This window comes from Populus alba, chromosome 4 (genome assembly GCF_005239225.2).
Source record: "Populus alba chromosome 4, ASM523922v2, whole genome shotgun sequence".
Lineage (NCBI taxonomy): Eukaryota > Viridiplantae > Streptophyta > Magnoliopsida > Malpighiales > Salicaceae > Populus > Populus alba.
Genome location: NC_133287.1, coordinates 8,702,111 through 8,724,005, shown reverse-complemented (window position 1 = coordinate 8,724,005; position 21,895 = coordinate 8,702,111). Strand labels below are relative to the sequence as shown.

Here is a 21,895-nt window from a genome sequence, read left to right as displayed (position 1 = left end):
TAATATATATATATATATATATATATATATCAACTTATTGTTGAATTAATTTAGGACTCCGGCTCATCTGAATCTTTGGTTCAAAAGTTGCTGTTGCCAAGTATATGCTGGAAAAAAAAACATTTTTAAACTTCATTGTACCTTTTTATTTTTGCATTTTAAAAATATTTTAGAAAAACATTACAAATATTTTATTTTTTTATTATTTTAAATTAATATATTTTTTAGTATTTTTAGTTCATTCTAATGTGTTGATATCATGAATGATTTTTTTAAAATAAAAAATATATTATTTTAATATATTTTTAAGCAAATTCTTTTTTTTAAAAAAAAATAATATCATATTTTTAAAAACCTCTACGGTGCAATAAGATTCCGTACAAAAATGGTGAAACAAGAAAAACTCAGTAAATTCTTATCATAAGCAGAAAAAAATTTGCATAGAGATCAGATAGGTTCCATGCTTGAAATGTAAACAAAACTTGCATTTATCCTATTGTCGATAATGCGATAAGAACATTTAGCACTTCATTTTTCTTTATTGCTCAAATTACGAATAGTTATAATATTTCAAGCATTGATAGCTCACCATAAAATTTCTGGTCAGTAATCTAATGCAGGTTGATATTTTTTTTTCCTTTTTGATGTATAATTGTTTACCACGTAATTTGCCAGACAACCATGGAATTATTTATTTTGATTGAATTAATAGAACACTTAACTTGAAAAAAAAAAATATAGCCTCAGCTGAGAGTAAAAGAGTCTGAGGCAACATGATAGAAGCAGTGGATAAGGAAAACAATCTAACAATTACCTTGACAACTAGTACCACTAACCTCCCACTACTTTATTCACAAACTCCTGCGATATGTTTATTTTTACATTTCAAAAATATTTTTAAAATTTTAAAAAGTAATTATAATTACACTCTCAAACAATCTAGACAATAAGTGTTGTTACCTATTTTAGAGTCTCACAAAAATATAAAAATATTAGAAAAGAGAAAAACAATTATAAAAAGGAAATGAAAAAAAGTTTTAAAAAATATAAAAGTGGAGAGAACATGAAGGACGACCAGAAAATTATCAAAGACTGGTAAGAGAAGATCAAAATATACAAGGTTCGAAAATTTGACAGCCCCATATAGACTAATGAAGGCCTCTTGATTTGGAAAATTGAATTTGGGAAGAAAAATTCAAAATCATATGTTTAACGACTTAATAGAACTTTTTCAGGGTTCGTTTGAATTTATTGAGGGTTTAATTACAAGAAAAATTGATTTTTGAGTTCAACTTGGGCTTTAAATGGAAGAAATAGAAGTCTTGGGGTTAAGTTGCAATTTTGAAAATATTATTGATTTTTGAGTTCAACTTGGGCTTTAAATCAAAGACTTAATTGTATAAATATTGATGTTTGATGGACAATTGAAAACTTGATTGAAGAAATTCAAAATGAAGGACTAATTTGTAAAAGGCACGAGACTTCAGTGATTAAGTTTGAGAAAAAGGAAAGATAAATGGTCTACTGAAAGTTAATTTGTATAAATCAGAAACCAAGGACTAAAATGAAAAAAATATTGAACTTTTGGTAATTGAATTTGGTAGGGACAAAATTGCACAAAATTAAAAGTTAGGGGGTAATTAAAGATATAAACAAGAAGATTTGAGAATTTATGGACTACATTAAATTTTAGCCAAATCCCAAATTAAAAACCCTAATTTCTTGGTGATTAACCTAGATGACATGTCGTCCAGAATACATGGCAGACAATATGTTATCTGCCCACTACTCATCTTCTTCATTGACAATTTTAGGTTGATCAAGTTGGCATATTCAAACAAATGAATATGAAACTATATACCTTAAAATTGAGTAAGATTGGATAAAAAAAATGTATAAACCTTCTTTATCAACTTCAGGTGGTCTCTTATGACGTTTACTTCGGAGTTGTTCCGGAAAGACCACAAGTGGTCAACTCTGTTAGTCATGACTGTGATACCTATTGTGCAAAACCATTAATTTGATTTTTATATGTACACTTCAAACCTTCTTAGTGGGTTCTTATTAAGTGCCAAACATGTTTCTTTCAAAATTAAAATGCTAAAAACAGTTCATTGGTCTCCGAGTTTAGCAAAACTATCAAAATCTCCAAAACCAAGTTTGTTGCAAAACTACCATTGCAAAACGAGCAAAGCACACAACTAATTAAGGGGTATTTTTAGAAATAATTCAAGAAGTTGAATGATTTGTTAAACTCCTTTATGATATAGCAAGCAATACCACTCCTTCATATATATATATATATATATATATATATATATATATATATATATAAAGTCAATGTCAAGTATTGAGATAAAAAAAGAAAATAAGTCCATAAAAAAAATGGGAACCTGTGTTAGCTCATAAAACTCATGACTCGGGCCATTTAATTAGAAGCATCAAAACTGGAAAAATCATGAAGTCCAAACCTTATAAAATCAAATGTTAAAGGATCAAATTAAAAAAAAAAATCCAATCATAAAAAAACCATAAAATAGTAACAAAAAAAATAAGGATCAAATTTTTTTTTTTTAAATGAGAGGGTGGATAATTTTGGATTGGAGAGTTAAATTGAAAAGAAGAATCAATTCTACAATAGAATAAAAAGAAGAGACCACCCAAAAAATGAGGATCAAATTAGGAAAAAAAAAAAAAAAACAAGCTAAATATTTTGATTAAAGAATGGAATTGAAAACAATAGAAAGTTTATTGAAAAAAAGATAAGAAAAAAAAAGGAAACAAAAAAAAGTTAGGACCAAATTTGAAAAAAAACAATAGATTGAATGATGAAATTAAAAAATAAAACTAAAACTTATAAAAGTGTCAAGGACAAAAACAACAAATCAAAAGAATATAGATTGATACTCTAATATCCCTAACAAAGGAGATCCGCCTAAAATTTTAATTGTTACATGAGTTTCGAGGGAGGAGTGAGAAAACAGAGAGAACAAAAAAAAAAAAAAACAACTTTGATGGAAATCCATCAAGAAACATCGAACACGCACCACCATAAAAGGAATAGAACCATAGTTTTAAGACCTGGCTCGGTTCAAGGCCCGAGTTCCGGGTTATCGGATCAATTTTTCTTAAAAAAATCAAAATAATATCATTTTAGTAAAAAAAAAAAAAAAAAAAAAAGTTAATGGGTTTGCAGTTGGGTCATACCGGGTCACACCAGGTTTTTCCTTCTCCCATTTTTTGTTCAACCCAGCCCGGTTTAGCCGAGTCCCAGGCCGACTTCCGGGCTAGGTCGAGTTTCAAAACTATAAATAGGACGCTACGGGGAATTTAATTACATGGTAGAAGATAGTTCTTCATTATTGGAGTGCATTGTATATGCCATCAAAGTGTGGCAGAACCCTTCCGTGCGTGACTGCTTTTATATCAGGTGTCTAATAGTTTTAAATGTCTTATAATTTTTAATTAATAAAAAATATCAATTAACCCCTCTATTAATATGATTATAATGTAAAAGCCAACGTGAAAGCCCAAAAATACCCCCAAAACAAGCATGAATTAAATTCCGTTCTAATAGTAAGTAATTTTACTATTCTAATATATATATATATATATATATATATATATATATATATATATATATATATATAAAAGCCCTTAGCAACTGATCATCTAAATTTTTATTTTTTTGCTTTTAAGGATAATGAAGATATGTTACTATTCTTAAAAAATATATAAAAATACTTTTGTACCCCTATTGAAAACAAAAATAACAAAGGAATTACATGGAAAAAAACATTTTGCTTTACCTCAAGCTTAATCTTTTAAGCTAGTTTGATGATGATACAAATCATCAATTTAATAATTTATCTTTAGAGCTATAATTTTTTCCCTACGCCCTATATATTTTGTTTGTTAGGGAATGGGTTAGCATATAGTTTGGTGTGATATTTATTGGCAATTTGGCACACTCTCGGTCCTTTAATTGATAAAATAATTAGTAGCATCATTTCCATGAATTCTTGTGTGTTTCTTGGTTGTTGGAAAGCAAAACTCAATCTAACAAAGGTTAATTAGCATGTAGTTGCTTTGATTTAGGAATAATCTTTTCTTACTTTAGAAACAAAGACTACTTTTGCTACTTTTTCTCAAGTTTATGTGGAGAGTGCAAACGACGTTAAGGATCCCAGTTATTTATCTTTAAAATAAGTTGGTGTTAGAATAGAATAGGGTTAATACTCAGTAGGTGGTACTCTTACATCAACGGTCATTATCTTCTTTGATTCGTTTTTTCTCGCCTTGTATTGGATAGTCACTCGCTATATAGCAATTATTAGATTATTGGTTCAATGAACATGCTGCGAGTAGATTAGTTTATTCTTTTCATATATATATATATATATATATATATATATATATATATATATAAGTATTTTGAACGTGTTTTTTTAATTAAAAAATAATTATAAATTTAAAATATAATACATATTGAATGATATTTTTTATAAATATTATTACAACGATATATTGGAAAGCATTTTTTTATAAATATTAAGACGATAATATATTAGATTAACATAGGTTAAATTATCAAATCTACAACTAGATCATAAAATCATGATAACCCTATAAAAAATAAATTAAAATAAATTTTGACTTGTCAAATTTGTAACCTGAGTCGTGAGATTAGAATAGCCCTATAGAAAACAAATAAAAAAAGTTATTAATTCAATTCCTAATTAATTCAATGTTAAATGATGAAATTAAAAGAAAAAAATCAATTAAAAAAGAACATAAAAAAGACTTAAGTCAACATATGCTAACCTATTAAACTTAACACCTCAGTTATGAAACCGAGATAACTTTATAAAAAGCAAATAAAAAAATTAAGAAGTTCCATTTTCAACAGATCCAATATAAAAGTTGAAATAATATAAAAAAAAAACAAATTCATGAAACCAAAATAACTATAAAAAAATAAAATTAAAGAGAATTATGAAGTTCAATTCCTAGATATCATAATACTGAAAATATAAAATTGAAAAAAAAAATCTAAATAAAAAAAAAGATTGAATTGTTGGAGGGCGAAATTGAAGAAGTATTCAATTAAAAAATGATAAAAAAAAAAAAAACAAATCGAGCTAACTCAGATAAACCTGCCTAATTTGTAATTAAGTCATGAGATCGGGATAACTCAATGGAAGAAAAAAAATACAAATCTCAATTAAGAAAAATATTCAAGTTAGAAAAGGATTCAAAAAATAGAGTTAACGCATGTAAACTGCAAAACTTATGACCTAATTTATGAGATTGAAATAACCCCATAAAAAATGATAAAAAAATTAAAAAAACTAGTTTCTGACCAACCCAATATTTTAATGATGAAATCGAGAAAAAAAAAACAATTAGAAAAGGTAGCAAAAAGAAATAAAAAATCAGGTTAATCTATTAACTCGCGACTTGGATCATAAGATTGATATAAATTTATAGACAGAAATATAAAAAAAACTATGCAATTTCACTTCCAACAAATCTTAATTTTGAAACTTGAAATAGAAAAAAAAAAACCAAATATATATGACTGGTATATAATCCAATAGAAATAAAATTTAAAAAGAAATTATAAAGCACAATTCCCAAAATAACTTAATAATGGACAATAAAAATAAGAAAAAAGAAAATAAAAAAATTTGAATTGTTAAAGGGTTAATTTTTTTTAAAAAAAATATTAATGTAGTTCATAGTGTTTTACGAGTATAGCTACAATGATTTAGCTGTATTTTCATATATTCAATAGATATAATAGATATAACGAGTGAATATAAATAAGGAAGGCGACAAAAAAACTAATTAGAAGGGATTCGAACTAAGATTTTAAGAATTTTTGTAAATTAAATATATATATTTTTAGTTATGATATATAACTTTAACTGGTTAGTTTAATGCTAGGGGAGTTTGTTCTTTTTATGGGTTTCAGTTTCTTAATACACCGTGCTAAAACAAGGAGTGTATCCTTCAAATTATCTGAAAGTTTCTTATAATTACGCAAGCTTGTTCAAGGATATCCTTTATCATTGAATAAATAAATAAATAAATAATAGTCATAACATATAATAAGTAAACTTCCCAAGGGCAAAATATATGTTATCAGTCAACAAGTAACATTAAGGGTTCTTTTCTTTTCTTTTGGGACATGAAGGGGCTAAAAGCCCAAAACACAAAAACTAAGCAACACAAATTGTTGGGCCAGGCTTTTAGGACTCGTGACTTGGCAACTAAAAATCTCGACTGTAGAAGCCCATTACAGAAGTAGAGTTTTAAGAACTTCAATCCATGGTATTAACCATCAACTAAATACCTGACTAAACATCTTAACTAGGTAATTTGTTGACCTAAGATCATGTCCAAATCAAGTTTTATATTGAACGGGATGAAAATTAACCGCTTCAAATTTGATCGATTAGATAATTTAATACATGATTAAAATTTAGATAAAACCTAGTTTGATTTAATATATTTTTTAAAAAAATATACTGTTTTAACTTATTTTTAAAATAATTCCTGAAAGGAAATTATTGTGAATTAGTCCAAGTTAAGCTTGACTTATCCTACTTGGACTCTTAAACTAAGTTGGGTTTTATAATTATAACTAGCACTCTCCAATGAATTTCATTAAGGTCTTTAATTGATTTCAAGTGTAGATAATTTCAATCACCTTTAAAAATTCATTGATTTAAATACTTAAAAAAATAATAAAAAAATTATAATAAAACTTAAAAACTAATAATTAAAAAAAAAGATTAATAATACTATTATAAAATCAAGATTAGCTTGATGGATTCATCTTGAATTTTAACTTGTTTGGGTTAAAAAAATAATAAAATAAAAGAGAAAAATATCGAGTGATCTAGTCAAAAAAATTAAATTGACCTGGTAAAACTTTACCAATTAACCCATTAATTTTTGCTTTAACAAATTTTGACCCATTTATTTTTAAAAAAGAAAATTTAAGTCACAAGATCCATCCTTGTAAGTTAGAACCCAGGTCTTGCTCCGGTTTTATTATTATAATTAGTAGTAAAAATGTACCTTTATCAATATAAATGGGGAACTAAGTCTTTTCTTTTTCACTAAAATTTCATTTAATTGATGTTTGGTGTAATGAGATGAAGTCTTTCTCATAATTTTTTAATTAGACAATAGTTATTAGGAGTGATTATTTTTTATTTGGTTTAATTTTTATAAAAAAAATAACCAAATTAATTTTTTTTTAAAAAAATCAAAACCGAATCGAAACGGGTTCAAACTGACCAGATTCGGTTCGGTTTTTTAGGACAAAACCGATTTAACTGATTTTGCTTTTTTTTTTGTTTTGGCTTGGATTTTTCTGGTTTTGCTTTTTTTTGGTTTGACTCGTTTTTTTTTTGTTTAGGTTCGATTCGGTTAGGTTTTTTTAATTTCAGACTTATAAAATTAAAACCAAAAATGGTTTTTTTTCAAATTTTAATAGGTTTAATTATTTTTTTTTTACAATTCGGTTTTTTTTTTTTATTTTTTTTTTTTTCGATTTAATTAATTATTTGGTTTTTTTACTCACCCTAATAATTATCACTAGGATTTTTTAATTGATGCGTTTACAAAATTTTGTATTTTCTTTTAATTTATAATCCAAATAGCTAATAATTAAAAGCAAATTCACTTGTTATTTAAGTTTTGGAGAAATACATAACAATCATGCTACACGAGACACTTCGGTATGAAGAAACGTATGTCTCCTTATCATCCCAAAGATTGAGGTATGGTGGGAGAAAAAAGTATGTGTAACTGTCATTTTCATCCCAAATATTTTGGTACGCTAATCCGTCATATATATATATATATATATATATATATATATATATGAAAAGGATAACCCTATCTACACTCAACTAAAAAACATGCATGTATTTTCACACATTCTGTGATCCCAATTATTGTTAGACCAAAATACCCTTATTATGTGATTTTTTTTTAATTTTATAATGATTAGGTGAATATTTAATTTCATGAAAATGTTAAGGAAGTGTTTGGTCAACTCGTGAGAATGATAAAGTTATTTTAAAATAAAATTATTTATATATCTTTTCTGAAATACTAATTAAACATGACGTTAAAAGTTTCAATTTTTTTTTCTTCACGTTATCCTCTGCTCAATAATTGAGAAAATAATCAATCAAATTAATTTGCACGTTGGATGGAAATTGTGGATGTGAGGTGATTATGATTCTTCTTGTTTTTGGTAGGATGTGTTAAACAATAATAATAATAAAAAAATAAAATTGTGCTCCTATAATTTTTTTATCCATTTTTTAATGTTTGATTTGATAAGATTTTAGGCATGAACGAACCAGGGGAGGCAAACAGGACCGGGTCCTACAAAATATTTTATTTTTTTATTTAGTATTTAAATATGGAATAGTATGATATATTTTTTTTAAATAAATAATTTTTTAACAATATATATTATTAAATTAATTTTAATTTTTTTTATTAAATGCTATCAGCTCTGTCTGGAGAAGAAAAAAAAAAATAAATCAAAAGGTGATCATTTAAATAAAAAAATTGAGAAATCAAACTTTTTAAGAGAACCATGTGAAAAAAAAGAAGAAAAATTATAACCAATTAAGAAAAAAAGGAATCGGTCAATAAATAAATAGAACAATCTAGAGAGAAAAAATAAAAAATAAAAACAATCGCTACCGCCTCGCCCATATAACTGTATATAAGCAAAAACACAGCACAAAAACCTAATACCCCAGACGCCTCTTTCTATCTCTCTCTAGAAGCCAAATTCGCTTTCTTTTTCTCTACGAACAAGCGTAGATATCGTAAGCAGTTAGGGTTTGCTCGATTCTTAATTCTATTTAAATCTTGTTCTTTTTTTCATTTATTTTGATTATTTATCGTCCATTGTTTGTTTTTGTTATTGGATTTAATCGGTTGTTTTTTTCTGTTTTAATCAGCTATCAAACAATTTATTTTTATGTCAGATCTAATAGAATCGAAGTTAGATTAATAAAAAAAATATCGATAATTATTTGAGATTTTTGCTAATTGCTTTTTTTAAGTTGGTTATTAATGTTATATTTAGATTAAGCATCTATTTTTGTTCATTATTATTAATAAATAACCGATGATTAATTTGAATGTTTTCCTAATTTTTTGTTATTAATGTTGAAAAAAAACCAAGGGCAATTGTTTATTGTGTAGATTAAGTGAATCTTTGGTGATGTTAGATGATGGGTGAGCTGCAACCGTTGTAAGGATTTTTGTTTCTTAAGCTCTAGATGCGCATGAGCTCTATTTGTTGGTTTTGAAATAGTGATGGCTTTGATGTTAGGGAATCGTTTTTTCATGTGTTATGATAATGTTGAAAAGGGAGCAAGATCAATTTGATTGGAACTAGGATAAGGGTTTGGACTACAGTTCAAAGACTTTTATTGCAGTGATGTCTGATGCTAGATTTAGGGATTTCTTTTTGTGTGTATGTGTGTTTGGCCTTTTCTGCTCAGTGTTATTTCAGCACAAGATGATGATATAGTGGACACCAACTATTTTGGTATTGAGGCTTGGTCGTTGTTGTAATTTAATTTTTGCTTTTGTTGTTGGCGTTTTTAATTGTGTTTGCCTGTGTTTTTCTTCGCTGTAATTCTGTTGCTGCTGCTGCTGTTGTTCTTTTCAGGAACCTGCAGGTGGTGGCGGTGCTGTCTGCAGATTTTCAGGGTGAAGTGTGTTGAAGTTGAGGTTTCTTTTATGTCCATACAGGCCATTTCGTTTTTGGGAGAGATTGGATTGCTTGGAGAGTATACTCCTTCATTAAGGAAAAAGGGCAGACCCCTGTCTGATAAAGTTGGCTGTATGCATCTCGGACCATTTAAAGGATACCCTGAGTTTAGTGGTTGCAGTTTGGTGCAACCTTACCTGATTACTGAAAAACAGTCTTCTCTTTTTGAAGAATCTTCAGAAGACATCATAGTTGCTAACCTCTCTTTGCATTCTAGCAGTGGCTTTCAGTGACATCTTCTAAGTTTGTTTTGTGAGTCTGTTTTACAGTGATCAAGATGGCTTTGCAGAATATTGGGGCTTCAAACAGTGATGATGCCTTCTATAGGTATAAGATGCCCAAGATGGTTACCAAAGTCGAGGGCCGAGGAAATGGCATCAAAACAAATATTGTCAACATGGTTGACATTGCAAAGGCTTTGGCAAGGCCAGCTTCTTACACTACAAAGTATTTTGGTTGTGAGCTTGGTGCCCAATCCAAGTTTGATGAGAAAACTGGAACTTCACTTGTCAATGGCTCCCATGAAACTGCAAAACTTGCTGGGCTTCTTGAGAACTTCATCAAGAAATATGTTCAATGTTATGGCTGTGGAAATCCTGAAACTGAGATAATCATCACCAAAAGCCAGATGCTTCAACTAAAATGTGCTGCCTGTGGTTTTGTATCTGATGTGGATATGAGGGACAAGCTCACCACTTTCATTCTGAAGAACCCTCCTGAATCAAAGAAGGGATCAAAGGACAAGAAGGCATTGAGGAGAGCTGAGAAGGAGCGTCTAAAGGAAGGTGAAGCTGCTGATGAGGAGCTGAAGAAACTGAAGAAAGAAGGTAAGAAGAAGGGATCTTCTTTAAAGGATGGCCCTGCGAAAGCTAGCTCTACAAAGAAGAAAGCAAACAGCTCCGATGAGGAACGAATGTCACCAACTCACAGCCAGGTTGATGAGAAGGAAGAGGTTGTTGATGATGATGATGATGTCCAGTGGCAAACTGATACGTCTCTTGAGGCAGCTCGCCAGCGCATACAAGAACAGTTGAGTGCTGCGACGGCTGATATGGTCATGCTTTCAACAGAAGAGACAGAAAAGAAGGCAAGGGCACTCAGCAAAGAAAACGGCAGTCCAAAAGTTGCTTCACCAGCCCGGGAGGATAAACCAAAAGCTGAGAATGGGAGCCCAAGTACCCACGGAACTCTTGTCAATGAGTTGAAGTTAAGCCTAAGGAAAGGAGTTTCTGCAAGCCAGTTAAAGTCCACTCTCAGCGCTCTCACTGGGTCTGCTCAGGAAAAGATGGATGCTCTGTTTGAGGCATTGTTTGAGGGTGTTGCAAAAGGATTTGTGAAGGAGGTTGCCAAGAAGAAGAACTATCTGGCTGCTGCTGTCACTCAGGACGAGGGATCACAGTTGCTTCTGCTTCGAGCAATTGGGGCATTCTGTGGGAAGTCAGGCTCAAGTGCACTGAAGGAAGTGGCTCTTATCCTGAAAACACTCTACGATGCTGATGTCCTGGAGGAAGAATACATTGTGCAGTGGTATCAAGAAGGGCTAAAGGGAAGCAACAAAGATTCTCAGATTTGGAAGAATGCTAAGCCCGTCATTGAATGGCTCCAGAATGCTGAATCCGAAACCGAGGAAGAATAATGTGCCTTTCCCGAGCCCGAGTCTGTCATGATGTTTGCGGTATGAATAAATGATGTCTCTTTCCTTTAGTCTTTGGTTTGAGTTTACCTGAACACTAGGAGGGTGGGTCATGGAGGGTTACTATTTATGTTGCAGTGATATGGTCTCCTGCAAGTTTGGTACTTCCATGGGTGTGGTGTGCTTGTCTTGCCTTTAATGGTTTTCTTTTGCAATAAAAATGTCTATGAACATTTTCTACCATCTTTGTTTGTTTCTCTTCACCAGCAACATCTTTAGACGTGCCCGTTGTTCGTGTTTTGTGTTGTAGCAAAGTTACATATTTCGTCTAAAGCTGTTTGTTTATGTTTTCAGTGTGCAATCACTCCTAGATAACCTGACCTTACTGCAATTGTTTCATTATTCAGATTCTATCAACTTTAACAATCTTGTTTTTCATATGTAATTTATGATAAAATTGAGCTAAAAATGACTTTTTTTGGTGGAAAGAGGAATATGGTATAAATCATAATTTATAAGTTTACAAATTTTAATTTCTTATTAAATAAAATTTTTGATGAGTTTTAAAACAATTTCTCTTTTAAGTTGAAATTTATTTTTAGCCAAACATTCTTAGGTTATATTTGATATAATTTTTGTAAATTAAAAAAAAAGCACAAAAGACACAAATTTCTACTAAAATAGATCTTCACATGAAAACATTAATTGAAATTTTATTACTTAATATATTTTCTTTTTAAGTAATTTGTCTCCCTAAAATATTTATTATTTTTTAAATAAACCCCAAAAAAAACCCTAGAAATCTTATCAGGCTTGATCCTATTCCTTTCATCTACAAGTATCCTTTCAATCACAATTATAGATCCACTATTAACTAATCATAACCACATGCATCAAAAACATCTTCATATCCACCAAATTAATGACTCGGTAGTTTCAGTAGTGATTCAGTGCCCGGACAAGCACCTCTAGAATTAGGTGGTATCCATTAAAAAAAAATAAATACGAATTTTGACAATTTCAGAAGTGGTTTGTTAAGTTCAGTTTGAAGGATCCGGGCTTGTTCTACTTATTAAGTTGTTATTCAAGATTTTCTTTATCAAAACAAAAAAGAAAAAAGAAGAGATATTAATAGGGCGGAAATATAAAACAGTTCAAGGCTAGTAACACCTCACATTTTCTTTCAGAAACAAGGCTCACAATTCTCACATCAAGGAACATGGTATTTGCTGCTAGCATTAACTCTACTTTATAGATACCAGACACCCTTTTCAACTCTTGTTTCTGGCTTCCGTTTCTGGTAAGCAGCAGTGAAAATAGCTGTTTAATACCAATGTAGGGTTACATGGTTTCCCTAGCTCTGAATTCTATTCATCTTGATGGAATGACGAATGCCTGAGGATTTGATGTGATCCAACACAAAAAAACAAAGCAGTTGATTGTCTCTATTGTGATGCTACAAACTTCAACACAGCATCATCGAAATTTAGACACCACTTTTGACCTGCTCTTCTGTACATTTGCAATCCTTTAATGTATTAGGTGGCTGCAATGATCACTGAATATGGATGATGCGCGAATGAGTCTGAAGTTGCGGCAACTCATTTTCCTCATCTGATTCAGCAAGGGGAAAATGAGGATCCTATTGCGTGCAAAAAAATAAGACAATTAGTTTATATCTTTAGCAATCACTGATGAAAGACAAACTACACAGCTCCCAGGAATGCTATGTTTTGCAAGTTCTGGAATCAAATTCATAATTCATATGCCTCAAGGAACTAAGCTTAGCTATATGTGAGTGATGGGTCGAGGCACTTTGCAACTTTCTGGATAGCATCATTTAGATGGGATTAGTGACCAGATGCAAGCAGCATAAACAGATTTAAGAAAACCGGCCGAGACTAATGAAAAAGCACTTCCTGAAACTCATCGCTAAAGTAACTTCTAGAATTCGATGCTTCTGCCACCTAAACCACTGTTCAGTCAAAGTCAACAGAATGCATTAATCTTCACTAACCTGCTGCCGACCCCGATGTTGAATAGCAGTAAATGCTCTGACCATGACATAAACAGGCAGAAGAATCCCAACTGTTCTCAATATCAGTAACTGCATATAAAACACAGGTTGAGTTTTTTTTTTTTCCTGCACCATTGGGAAAACCAAGTTGTAATTTTTTATAAGAAGAGCAAGCAATGGAGCCCAGCCTTACCATAAACAATGTCATTGAGTAATCTCCAGCTCCACTAATTAGGATGGCAAGAGTATGACGTAAAACCAACAGAACCATAAACTGCAAATTAAATGAAAATTAATGTCCTCATAGGATCTTGGAGACCAAACAAACATGAGGTCACAAACACATGCAATAATGAGTAGGAAAGGTGCTTGGTCTGAATACGTGGCCATGGGGCAAACTTGTAGCTAGGAAAATAAGATATCATTATTTTTGCTAATGCACAACCAGATATTTTAATAAACGAGTCCATGATTGATAAGAAGTTAACGAATCTTTCTATAACTGGACAAGAATTCAGCAACAGGACATAATACTCAGTTATATTGAATGATATGTGTTGGCTCAGAGAACAAGGGTTTGGCCCTAGAGTTTGAGAAATTATTAGGTATACTAAGTTTACAACATCATCCATGGACATGGCCAATAAACACAAGTCATGTTTTACAGTCACATGATTTTGTGTATGTAGCTTTTATAGATTTACTTTGTGTCTTTGTCTATGGATGAAGTGGTAGATTAAGTCTACCTAATAATTTCCCTGAGCTTAGTCAGACATATGAAAGGACTCTCTACATAAAAGCTAAGAGAAGGGCTCAGTGACATCCACCGCCTGGAGCTCTCACACACATAAAAGAGCAAAATAACTGCTGATAAAACCATTTGCTATAATTGTCACACATATTTAAGGGGGGGGGGGGTCAAATTAATAAAAATGTTTTATTGACAGTAACTGAAACAGGATTTGGCAGTAAATTATGAATCTGTTAGATCAAGTTCTTCACATGAAGCAACAAATGCATGCGTGTATGAGCAAACACGGTCCTAGGGGAGGGGGGGAGAAAGAGAGTCATACAATAATAGCAATTATTCGGCAGCACATCACACTCCTAGGAGAGGGTGCTGAATACTCGTCAAAGTCAGAGTCCAAAAATTCATGGTCAGTAGTAACCATAGCTATAGATGGAGGATTGTGCAGGTCCCTTCTGGGTAGCTCCCAATTTCCTCTGAAGAAGAAAATTCCAAACAGATTAGGACCATTATTGTTAAAGAAAAGGAACCAAAGCCCCAAAAGAAATGAGGAAACCAAGATTGGAGAACACATAGAGCAAAGTACAAATATACCTGAAGTTCATTGGAATAGCACCATAACAAAACAAAGGGGGCGGTGCTGTATAACCAGGCTCAAATTGCTGCAATTTTGCAAATATTGAAAAAATTTATTAAAAGCTTATGTTTTTCACCTTCAAAGTTATTGGAACACAGCATGAAATGCAGAGGTCATGAAAATAATATAATAGTGCACCTGATGGCAGATCTCACAGATAGTGTTACCCTTCTCATTGCACCACCTCTGAACACATTTTCGATGAGCATACTGCAACAAAAGAAAATAAAGAGAAACTTGTAACCTTGTTTGAAGCATCTGAAACTAGCAACGGAACTTAAAAGAGGGCAGAATAAGGAATTCAGCCAGTATCATTTTCCTCCAACATGTATAAGGAATTCAGCTAGTGGCATTTTCCTCCAACATGTACTTGAAATTAATGTGATAATGTGATAAATGATACATGTAACAGTATCACCGAAGTTTGCTCCATGCAACTATACTCCATTCTTAGGGGCTTGCACCCTCTAATGGCATGGCATCTTACTAATAAATAGCTTACTCATGCTAAATTTGTGTTGTGAGACATCTTAAATTGCAACACTACAATGCACTTTACTTGAGCTTTAGCTATTCAACAATCAATTGAGATTGCTCATCTGAATTCAACAACATGCAGCTTACCCACGCTAGATTTTTGTTGCAGGACATCTTAGTTTACAATGTGCTTCAGCATTAGTTATTCAACAATCAATTGAATATAAGACTTAAATTGAGAGCATCAAAAGCATTAAAATAAATCAAGTATTTGAATTTTTGGCAACGAGTAGAGATCAAAATCCCTGAGGTAAATGTAGGAATTAAAATTTACAAAGAATCACAAGGTGCATGAATTTGAGGGAGATAATTTCTGCTTTATTTGTTAACCAAAAATGTCCAAATTATTTGCCTAGTAAACATTAAAATTTCAAGGAAGGTGAGGTGTTTCCTTGATTTATCAGAATTGTATACAAAAGGTCTATGAGAAATAAGACAACCATATTGTTTGTTAACAGCATATACCGAGATTTTCAAATAAATGGTTCCACAAATTAGCTAAAACTGACCTTCAAACTGCCACGGCAAGAACACGGGATCTCCATGTTCATGTCATCCTCCTCCTCATGGCAAATCCTACACTCTGCTGATTTTCCTGCTAATGAAGTCAATTCTAAATCCATCCAATGTGGTGAAAATTCTTTTGTATTTTCTTTACTTGCTGAAGGCATGGCTTGCCGCAATCGGTTTTGACTCTCAATAGCAGCTTCAAGGGTGGATTCAGTTAGCAACCGATCCACCAGGAACACAAAATGATCCCCCATCCTTCAAATTGCAAAAAACAAAAGGACTTAGAAAAGTTCAAAAAAAAAGAAAAAAGAACATACATTAAATCAAGCCACCCCTGTGTGGAATTCCCTTTCCCTCACCAAAAGTGTAGAACTTAAACACTAACAAAGCCCTGGCAGTTCAAATTGCAGCATGCTTGACAATACATTTAACTAAACAAAGTGACCAAAGGTAAAACCTAAAACATTTTTATTAGCTCCTCAACTTTTAAAACATACTGAAACCTGCATTCACGATGCTATTACTCTGCATTTCCCTTGGTTTATGAGCATGAAACCAAAGAAGAAAAAAGAAAAAGATGTGATATATTTTAAAGAGGTAAACGGATAGAAAATAGAGGCACCTTTATTTACAAATTGGAAAGACATGATAGATTTGCCTCCAATGAAGAAATCCCAGCAACCAAAACCACAAAAAGATCAGCAAAAACAAAAGGGTACAAAAATACAATAATGCAGATTAAAACTGAAAACAACATAGAACCAGGTTAAAGAAGAGAGAACCCAGAAACAAAAAATGACTAAAATGATTAAGAATAGCAGGCATGACTCAAATCATAAGAGAGAGAGAGAGAGAGAGAGAGAGAAAAGCTTCTTTGAGAGGTTAAAAAAGCTATCACCTTTGACAATGAATACAACTTTTGAAAGGCACAAAAAATGATTGACAGCATGTGAAGCTTTTAAATGTAACATTAAAGAAAGAGAAAGAAGCTTACAGAAATGGAAATGGGATTTTCTTCAATCACCCTCTAATGGCATGACATCTTGCATTCTTTTTCTATCCCTTTCCTTCTTTTGTTTGTCTTCTTGAAATGAAGCAAGAGATTGGGTGCTATAGAAGTTCCTATTAATAACTAGATACGTGCCGCGTTTTCTTGCTGGATAAGAATTTATATATACATATATTACGAAAAAAAAAATAAAAAATTCAAATATCAAGTTATTAAACTAGTGATTCAAGTAGAAGTTTAAATAATAAATAAACTAACAAATATATATATATATACAAAAATAATATATCAGTCTATCTGAATTATTAAATAATCAAATGTTAATCTAATAAAAAAAACCCATAAAAAACAAAAGAAACAAAACTTCAAAAAAAAAAAAGAAACAAAACATCACCTTAAAAAAAAAAAAAACTAAGAAAAACCAAGCTAACCACCTAAACTTTATCTGATCTTAAAAACTTACAACTCATTGAATCATGTACTCCAGTTCAATCATCAAGCTTAATTGTTAGTCAATTTAATTTTGAATGATAAAATTGTTGAAAAAATATTAATAAAAAAAAAAACTTACAAAAGAAAAAAAAAAAGCAACAAAAAAAATAAGGATAAAGTTTGAGACAAAAATAACTAAGGATGATGAAATTTGAAAAAAAAATTTAAAATAATCCCAAATAAAATAAATAACAATTATAAAAATGAATACCAAATTTGAAAGATTAAAAAACCATAGGTGATAAATTGAGAAACATTTATAATTTGATAGATTATTTATAAATTAAAAAATAATAGGGGTGAAATTAAAAAATAAATATAGAGAGCCAACCTAATAGAATCAAATCTAAAAAATAAGAAAACAAAACAAAACAAAATTTGGACATGAGTTCAATCAAGAAACTTAAAACTTAATTTCAAATGATGAAATCATATAAAAAATATTAATTATAAAAATTTTCAAAAGAAAAAAATAGCAAAAAAAATAAGGATAACATTTTACAAGAAAACACTTGAGGGGGTGAAATTTGAAAAAACAATTAAAAATGATCCCAAACAAAATAAATTACAATTAAAAGAATGAGAATCGAATTTGAAAGATTAAAAATTCTTAGGGGTTAAATTGAAAAATATTTGTAATTTGATAGATTATTTATAAATTAAAAAATGATAGGGGGTGAAATAAAAATAATTGCTGAGAGCTAACCCAGTAGAATCAAAACACGAAAAATAACAAAACAACCCCCCCCTCCTCCCCAAGAAAAAAAAAAGGATAAAAAATAAGAAAATATTAGTCTACAAAAGGGAAAAAAAATCTAAGCAAACCCAATGAACCTCTTAAACTTGGTCTAATCTCTAAAAGTCATTACCCGTGAAATCTTTGATCCGGATTCAATTAAGAAGCCTAATTATCAATCAATTTAATAATAAAAAAAAACTAGAGGAGGATGCAATTTAAAAAAAAAATAAAAAATGATGCAAAATAAAATACACAGTAATTAAAAGAATGAATACCAAATTTTAAAGAAAAAAAATCATAGGAGGTAGAATTGAAAAACTTTTGTAAAAACCAAATAAACTCAAGTAAATATCCTAAATCAAGTCAAATTTTAAAAATTTGTAACCCATGAAACCTATGGATCCGAGTTTAGTTAGGAAGTTTATTATGAGCTAATTTAAAAACATTAATTTTAAAAACCTTTCGAAGCAAACAAATTTGCAATAAAAAAAATAGGGATTAAATTTGATAGAAAAAAAAATAGAGGGTGGAATCATAAAATAAAATAATTTATGATTTAAAATAAAAACTTGTCAAGGCTAAAAAATTGACAATCAAAAGAAAATGGACCAAATGTGAAGAAAAAAAAGTGTGAAATTGTAAAATAAAATCAATTGAAAAAATAATTCCAAACAAAAAAATAGAAATCAAAAGAATCAGGGTTCAAATTCAATAAATTATTCAAGATAAAAAAAAATCATAATAAAAAGTTAAGGGACTAAATCTAAAGAACCAAAAAATTAAAGGGGTGTTCTTGTATTTTTAAGGTGTCGACGTGAAAATCTAGGTGGGAGGAGAGAAGAACAGGAGGAAGAAAAATTGGTCATCAAAGCCAAACCTTCATGAATCTTGACACATATGCTACCTCATCTGATTTGGGGTATCGAGACCCTTCAAACATCGCCCCCAAAAAATAGTGTTTTATAGTCGGATGACTCCTCACGCGCCGCCCAAACAATATGAAGGCTAAGGGTGTTCACGGTTCGGTTCGGTTCGGTTTAAACTAAAAAAACCAACCGAACCGAATTTTAATATTTTGGAGAAATATTAACCGAATCGAACCGAAAACCGGTTCAAACCGAGCCGGTCCGGTTCGGTTAAATCCGGTTCTTTTTGGAAAAAACCGGGAAACCTAATCCCTTCATTAAGCCTGTTATTCTTGCAGCCCTTCGCCCCTACAATCGAGCTTGTCCCTACAAAGACGAACAATGGTGGATGTAGGCAAGAGAAGACCTTCGAGAATTACTGAATCAGGTAAAGAACACGAGCAGAACTCAGAAATTTCTTATAGCCCGCTAATGTGTGACTCTTGACGAAGCTGAGAGTATCAAGAAGCAGAACTAGAGCATTCAGAAGTAAAAAATAGGACAAATATCTACCCAGAAGACAAGGATACAAGATATGGGGATAAGAGCAGTATATAACTTATATGGAGAGAGTCTTGCATACCTTGATATCTTCACGAGGAATTCCCCTGGCTGGAGCAATTAGATTTTTGGCAGCCTGAAAATTAATGACAAGTAAATCTAAAGCTAAGCCAAATCTGAACACAATTCTTTGACTTCTTGAAATACAGGTGATAAATCGTTATAGGTGAAGGGTGAAAATTAAAGGTGAAGGGCAAGACAGGTGCAGAAGGGAGAAGAAGATAAATTGTCTTTGGCTCTTTGGTGTGGGCGGCGGCTTCAGTTCAGAATGTCAATTAGGGTTAGGCTTAGTGAGTTACTGTGGTATTTATACTACTGGTTCGGTTCACCAGTTTAAGTGGTCAAACCGGAACCGAACTGAACCGGTAAGATTTTATGGTTTTAAAAATCGGTTTAATCGGTTTTCTCGGTTAATCGGTTTTTTTGAACACCCCTAATGAAGGCTATCCACACCTCATGCGCCACCAAGTTTTTTTATATATATATTTAATAAATGTAATCTACAACAATGCCCCTAAGCACCTATGAAAATTATAATAATAACAATGTAAAATGACAAAATAGCCCTTGGGTGAGAGTTCGATTGGTTTTGTTTTTAATGGCATCAAAGTAGTTATGCTATTCTAAAAATTGAAAATAAAAAAATTTCATTGAGTAGTAGATATTAGATTATTTTATTCCAATGTTAAATTAGTAATTTTACTACACAAAATAAAATAAAATTACCAATCTAACTTTGTACAATTTTAAAAAAAAGATAATTATGTTATAGTGAAAAGACAATCTTACCTCCAAAGCTTAGCACATTGTCAAAAGGAGTTTGCAACTCTTCATAGTTTATCTAACATGAATCTTCATGATTTACTACTCAATGTTATTGACGGATTCCTATTTATGCAAAACTCTGATTCCTATTTATGCAAACTTCTTTGTATACATGCTCAATGAAAACTTTATAGTCAATTCTTGCCCTTTTGGATGCACTGTCTCTAGTTTTTTTAGAAGAATTCACAATCCGGAATGATCAGGAGATTGTCATTTTCTCCTCACATATTGAGTTTTAAGAATAATCTAGCTAGAGATATTTATATTAGGAGGCCGATAGATATTTATATTGAGTTTAATTTTAAGATATATATATATATATATATATATATATATATATGTGAATAACATATAATTGGATAATTACACTAGTATTGTACTAACTTTACAACTTTTCTCGATCAAATCAAGTACATAATTTTTTTGTTCATTTGAATACACCAACTTCTTAAAAACTTCCAATCAAGTACTGTCGCTGATTTTCTATCAATTATTTTGTTATCTAATGACATGCCCCTTTTTCTTAATCCGTTGTTGGTACACCAACTTTCATTTTATCTTAATCCAGTACATGGATTTTAATCTTTCTGATTTTGATGCATTCAACTTTTTTTTATTATGTCAATCAAATATTTTTGTGATTTTTTTTTAACGTGATTTTCTTTTTTAAAAATACCCTCCAAAATAATATTATGTTTAATAAACAGAAATATCTTAAACTAAAATAAATTATTTTAAGAAGGAACGTCCTTTCAATCAATGGAAAACTATCTACATCCTACATGGTTAACGATCAATTATAAATAATTAGTAATAAGTTTTATAATATTTATTATTCTAATAAAAGAAAAGGATATAATGTGATTGCAAAAAATAAATAAATAAACTAACAAATTTTTTTTATTGAAGTACTTGATTGACACAATTACAAATTTTGCCATACTAAAATGAAAAATAAAATAAAATAAATTTATATATTTGATTAAAAAAATTGAAAATTAGTATACCTCAACATGCATGTAAAAAAAGAAGTTTTTCTAGACCTTAGGATAGTTAATTTTTTTTTTTAAAATAACATAGTTTATAAAATATTTAGAAAAGTAACATACTTGAGAGACTCATATTAAATTGTTAAATGGCTTGCAAAAAATTACAATGTAGAGAGGAAAAAACATAAAATAAATGGATGAATGAGATCTCACAGGCATATCAAAATTTTATTGACAACAACACTGATACTATCAGAAAGATTTTGACTAAACAAATCTAGCAACATTAAAAAATGTCACTAATAGAGTGGGTCGCACTAGTGTGTCAAAGTTGACATGGCTTACTTGTCTTTGGACGACTCGTGTGATTTATTGCGATCACCTTTAATGACATTTTCTAGTGTTCTTAGATTTGTCTTGTCGAGATTTTTTATATGGTACCTACAATGTCGTAATGTGAGTTTGGGTGT

At 30.5% G+C, this 21,895-nt stretch overlaps 2 protein-coding genes across 5 annotated transcripts; one reads left to right on the top strand and one right to left on the bottom strand.

Moving 5' to 3' along the window:
• Window positions 1–8,714: 8,714 nt before the first annotated feature.
• LOC118055949 (eukaryotic translation initiation factor 5) lies at window positions 8,715–11,699 on the top strand. Of its 2 annotated transcripts, none has more exons than XM_035067979.2 (2): window positions 8,715–8,867; window positions 9,722–11,699. In XM_035067979.2, the coding sequence occupies exon 2, from the start codon at window positions 10,101–10,103 to the stop codon at window positions 11,457–11,459; it is 1,359 nt and encodes a 452-aa protein (XP_034923870.1). In that variant the 5' UTR covers window positions 8,715–8,867; window positions 9,722–10,100; the 3' UTR covers window positions 11,460–11,699. The 2 variants fall into 2 exon arrangements, with proteins under 2 accessions (XP_034923870.1, XP_034923872.1); XM_035067981.2 differs by having other exon boundaries at window positions 8,717–8,874.
• Window positions 11,700–12,563: 864 nt separating this feature from the next.
• On the bottom strand, window positions 12,564–17,046 carry LOC118056047 (uncharacterized). 3 transcript variants are annotated; one of them, XM_035068142.2, is made up of 9 exons: window positions 16,900–17,017; window positions 16,528–16,563; window positions 15,905–16,160; window positions 14,997–15,068; window positions 14,816–14,883; window positions 14,547–14,697; window positions 13,667–13,747; window positions 13,474–13,563; window positions 12,564–13,098 (listed from the first exon to the last, which is right to left on the bottom strand). In XM_035068142.2, the coding sequence occupies exons 3-9, from the start codon at window positions 16,157–16,159 to the stop codon at window positions 13,012–13,014; spliced, it is 804 nt and encodes a 267-aa protein (XP_034924033.1). In that variant the 5' UTR covers window position 16,160; window positions 16,528–16,563; window positions 16,900–17,017; the 3' UTR covers window positions 12,564–13,011. The 3 variants fall into 3 exon arrangements, with proteins under 3 accessions (XP_034924033.1, XP_034924034.1, XP_034924032.1); XM_035068143.2 differs by lacking the exon at window positions 16,528–16,563 and having other exon boundaries at window positions 16,900–17,046; XM_035068141.2 differs by lacking the exon at window positions 16,900–17,017 and having other exon boundaries at window positions 16,528–16,770.
• Between the last annotated feature and the right edge of the window lie 4,849 nt (window positions 17,047–21,895).

What these genes read in the sequence shown, in the direction of transcription:
- LOC118055949 (XM_035067979.2), top strand. Translation starts at nt 10,101, where the DNA reads ATGGCTTTGCAGAATATTGGGGCTTCAAACAGTGATGATGCCTTCTAT.
- LOC118056047 (XM_035068143.2), bottom strand. Translation starts at nt 16,159, where the DNA reads ATGGGGGATCATTTTGTGTTCCTGGTGGATCGGTTGCTAACTGAATCC. An exon ending in CTTGCCGTGGCAGTTTGAAG is followed by an intron (nt 15,069 to 15,904) that starts GTCAGTTTTAGC and finishes CTTTTGTTGCAG; the next exon opens with TATGCTCATCGAAAATGTGT. An exon ending in GCCGAATAATTGCTATTATT is followed by an intron (nt 13,748 to 14,546) that starts GTATGACTCTCT and finishes TTTAATTTGCAG; the next exon opens with TTTATGGTTCTGTTGGTTTT.